This window comes from Nicotiana tabacum, chromosome 17 (assembly GCF_000715075.1).
Source record: "Nicotiana tabacum cultivar K326 chromosome 17, ASM71507v2, whole genome shotgun sequence".
Classification (NCBI taxonomy): domain Eukaryota; kingdom Viridiplantae; phylum Streptophyta; class Magnoliopsida; order Solanales; family Solanaceae; genus Nicotiana; species Nicotiana tabacum.
This window is the reverse complement of record NC_134096.1, coordinates 59,792,101-59,795,632: the sequence shown is the minus strand read 5'-3', so window position 1 is coordinate 59,795,632 and position 3,532 is coordinate 59,792,101. Positions and strand designations below refer to the sequence as shown.

Below are 3,532 nucleotides of genomic sequence, written 5' to 3'. Positions count from 1 at the left end.
CGTGATAAATAGAGCAAAGTAAAATAATTTGTGTAACAAAAAAAAGAAAAATGACTTTTAGATAATGAACACAAAATTAATAATTTTTACGTAACAAAAAGAAGAAAAACGTCTTTTGCGTAATGAACACAAAGTTCAATAACCACCCATAAAATTTACTTAGTATACAAGCTACAATAAATTGAGCAAATTCATATTTTCCATGCGGTACTTAGGGATGTCAATAAGGTAGGGCGGGACAGAGAAGGGGCAGGACAAACTTTGACCCGCCCACCCATGCTCCGTTTAGCATTTTCACAAATTTTTGTCCCTGCCTCGCTCTGCCCTGCACTGTCCTGTTTTTCATTTATTTTTTATTTGTCAGTATTTTCTACTTCTCTAACCTCTATTTATTTTTGCTTTCAAGACCTGAAAATTACATAAAATTATGATTTTATGAAAGTCAAAATCTGGAATTATATCAAATTTTTGAAATTCCTACCGGAGTTGTCTTAGAACATCTTCCACCTTTTATTCTTTTTTCTAATTTTCACATGAAGCTTTGATACCATAAAGCCCCCGCCTCCCCCCAACCCACTTGTCAATAATGAAAAATGTAAAAATAAGAATCTTCATTTGAATGTTTTAGTTTGACTTTCACAATTATTAAAAGAAAAGCTTAAATTTTTAAATTATTTAGTACAGAACATAGAAAAATTAATTATGACTTCTTCCTAATAAAAACATTACTCTCTCCGTTTTAAATTAGACGATGTACTAACCTTTTTAATATGTTTCAAAATAAATGACACATTTTTAAATTTAAAAATAATTCAACTTTAAACTCTTTATTTTACCCATAATAAAAAACTTTTATAACTACCCAAATGGCATGGCTTTACAAAAATTTTACCTCTTAAATTTTTAAAATCACAAATTGCAAAAGTCTTTCTTCTTTTTTCTTAAACTTCGTACCAAGTCATACTATCAAATCTAAATTAATACGGATGGAATCTAAATTAATACGGATGGAGTATTTTATTATGATTATTGTTAACATCATTTTCATTGTTATATTAAACTCTTTGCTTTTCTATTGTATCTCATATTACTTCAAGAGTAAAATAACTTTTTATCACTAAAATGCAACAATTTTGTCCATTTTTTTCTCGATAAGCTATCATCTATATATCAATTTATTTTATTTTTTCAAGTATTGATTTCTACTGAGTTGGACACAAGTTAAGAGCGAAAATGGCTGCTTAATTAAAGTCGAAGTTAGTAGCTCCATCACAAACACGAACCTCATTTCGCTAAGCTACAACCTACAGCTGACACGTCGGACTTCATCTCAGTGACCCATCCCTGCCCTGCCTCATTAACATTTTTAAAAAATTGAATGTAGACCCGCCCCGTTTAAGCATCGCCCTACGTACCCTGCCCGCCATTCCTAGCGGTACTGGATAAATCATGTTCAATCAAACATATGGCATTACTAACACGTACGAGTAAACAAAATCTTAAATATAAGGAAAAAAGATGCCCATTAATTACTAGCACTCCATCTTCACTACAAAGAGAAGGCCAAAATGTAACCAAAAGAAACCAACTACATACATGTTATAGCAAGTTCAAGGTTTGGGGATCTTTTCAACCTGTAAAACATAACAAGGACGTCCACGTCCACGTCCATAGCCTTGAATCAACTTGAAGCGACAAGTTTCACCATTGGCGGCTATCTTGTTTTGTGTTCGGAAGGCAGCCCATCCACCTTTTATGAGAACCCTTGGGCCGATATGCTCTATATCCACTTTCCACTTCTTCCCTTCTCCATTAATCAATGTTATTTTCTTCATGTTAATTATGCCAGTCCATCTTGCGAAGGTCATTGGGATAGTCTAAACATAATCATCAAATCAGTGGAAGTAAAGGCATAACATCTAGTACTAGTACCATTTTTTGTTCCTTTTCTCTTTTTAAGTTTCATTTCTTTATTCTTTATAAGGGGGAGGACTGGGAAAATAATGTAGTAAAAGACAGAGTTGTTCAACCTTACCACAAAAAGCGAGTGTGTCTTTCTTACAGCCATTTCATAGTATGGATTTTTATTTTTCAAGTTCACCACACTGTATCTAAGTGTTTTTCGACCATTTCCTTTACTTCCATTCTGTGCTTCCTCCTCCTCTGCAACACCTGTCTTTCTCACCTGAGTTTAGTTTTTACCACATTCTCATGCATTTATATATAGATCAATCAATAAATCAAATCCAACTGCGTCTCAAAGTGCCTTTCAATACCTAACTAGTTGAATGGGTTATTTGAATTCTTCATATCCATTTTGTTGGCAAATTTTATAAGGATCTCATGCTTATAATATAAGGTATTACACTTACGACAATATACAAGTGTCTAGCTAGACTTTCACTAAATCCAATTAGTCAATATGACCTATATATATGAGTCATCAGTCATGTGTTTTCTTGTGGTCTGCTCGTAATTAAATCTGCATCAACTCTCATGCATCTACAGACAAACTGAAAACAAATAAATATACCCCAAACGCATAAACAGATCAATATTACCTGCCGATTCTTTTGGCTCCCTTTTAACTTTCTTAGATTTTCTTGACAGTCCGATTCCTATGTCAAGTTCCTCTTCCGAGGAACTGCTGAGTTCCTCAAATAGATGTCTCCCGCAAAGGTTTTTACAACTTTTCTGGCCGTAGGGAAGTACATGGAACGTTGATTTATCAACTAGAAAAAAGAGCAAAATGTCCCCTAGCTCTAGTTTGTGATGCGCTACAAACTTTGGCCACTCTCTTGCACATATGAAGTAATAGGAATCCTCCCTCACTATCTTTGCTTCCCACGACATCCCTGCTGCTATGTCCGTTTTCAGTAAGCAAGTCTTGGCCAACTTCTTCTTGTTTTCTTTGATAAAAACAGGCGGCATTAGCTGACAAATAAATCATCGAGTTTAGTAAATCTTACATTGGAGGAAAAAGTAGACCTCGACATAGTCGAAGAGAGAGAGAAAAAAAGAAGAAGAAATAACAGGAAAATAATAATAGACTTACTATTTTATCCATGAAACCTTCTCTAAATAATAACTTGCAAAACGATGGGTACTTGTCGGGATCCACAAGCATTTTGAGACTTGAGATTATAGTAAGAAACGGGGAGAATGGATCACAGGGAAAAGAGGGTGGAAATAACTAACATTTATCCTTTTCGAACAGGAAAAAAAGGTAGCTACAAGTTGTATGTCATGGGAAATGGTAGGAGAAGAAATTGCTGCAAGTGCAATCTTATAAATGATGGCTCACTGCTATTATTAGTGCTTTGAACAATGGCACAATGCTACCGTTTACTGCAGTCTGCACATTATTAATTACAAGGAATACTATTACTCCCTTTCTTCACTTTTACTTGTACACGTGAACTTTGCACTCTCTTCGACAAATAATATTCACTTTTACTTGTGCAAGTGTACTTGACTAATTTATCATGATACCCATATTAATTGATATATATTTTTAATAAATTTAAAAAAT

General features: G+C 34.0%; 1 protein-coding gene across 1 annotated transcript; it reads right to left on the bottom strand.

Annotated features, from left to right (window-relative positions):
- Nucleotides 1–1,506: 1,506 nt before the first annotated feature.
- On the bottom strand, nt 1,507–3,324 carry LOC107795091 (B3 domain-containing protein REM9-like). Its single transcript, XM_075233765.1, has 4 exons — nt 3,056–3,324; nt 2,562–2,934; nt 2,036–2,172; nt 1,507–1,877 (listed from the first exon to the last, which is right to left on the bottom strand). Exons 1-4 carry the CDS (start codon nt 3,125–3,127, stop codon nt 1,611–1,613), a joined length of 849 nt encoding a protein of 282 aa, XP_075089866.1. The 5' UTR covers nt 3,128–3,324; the 3' UTR covers nt 1,507–1,610.
- Nucleotides 3,325–3,532: the final 208 nt, after the last annotated feature.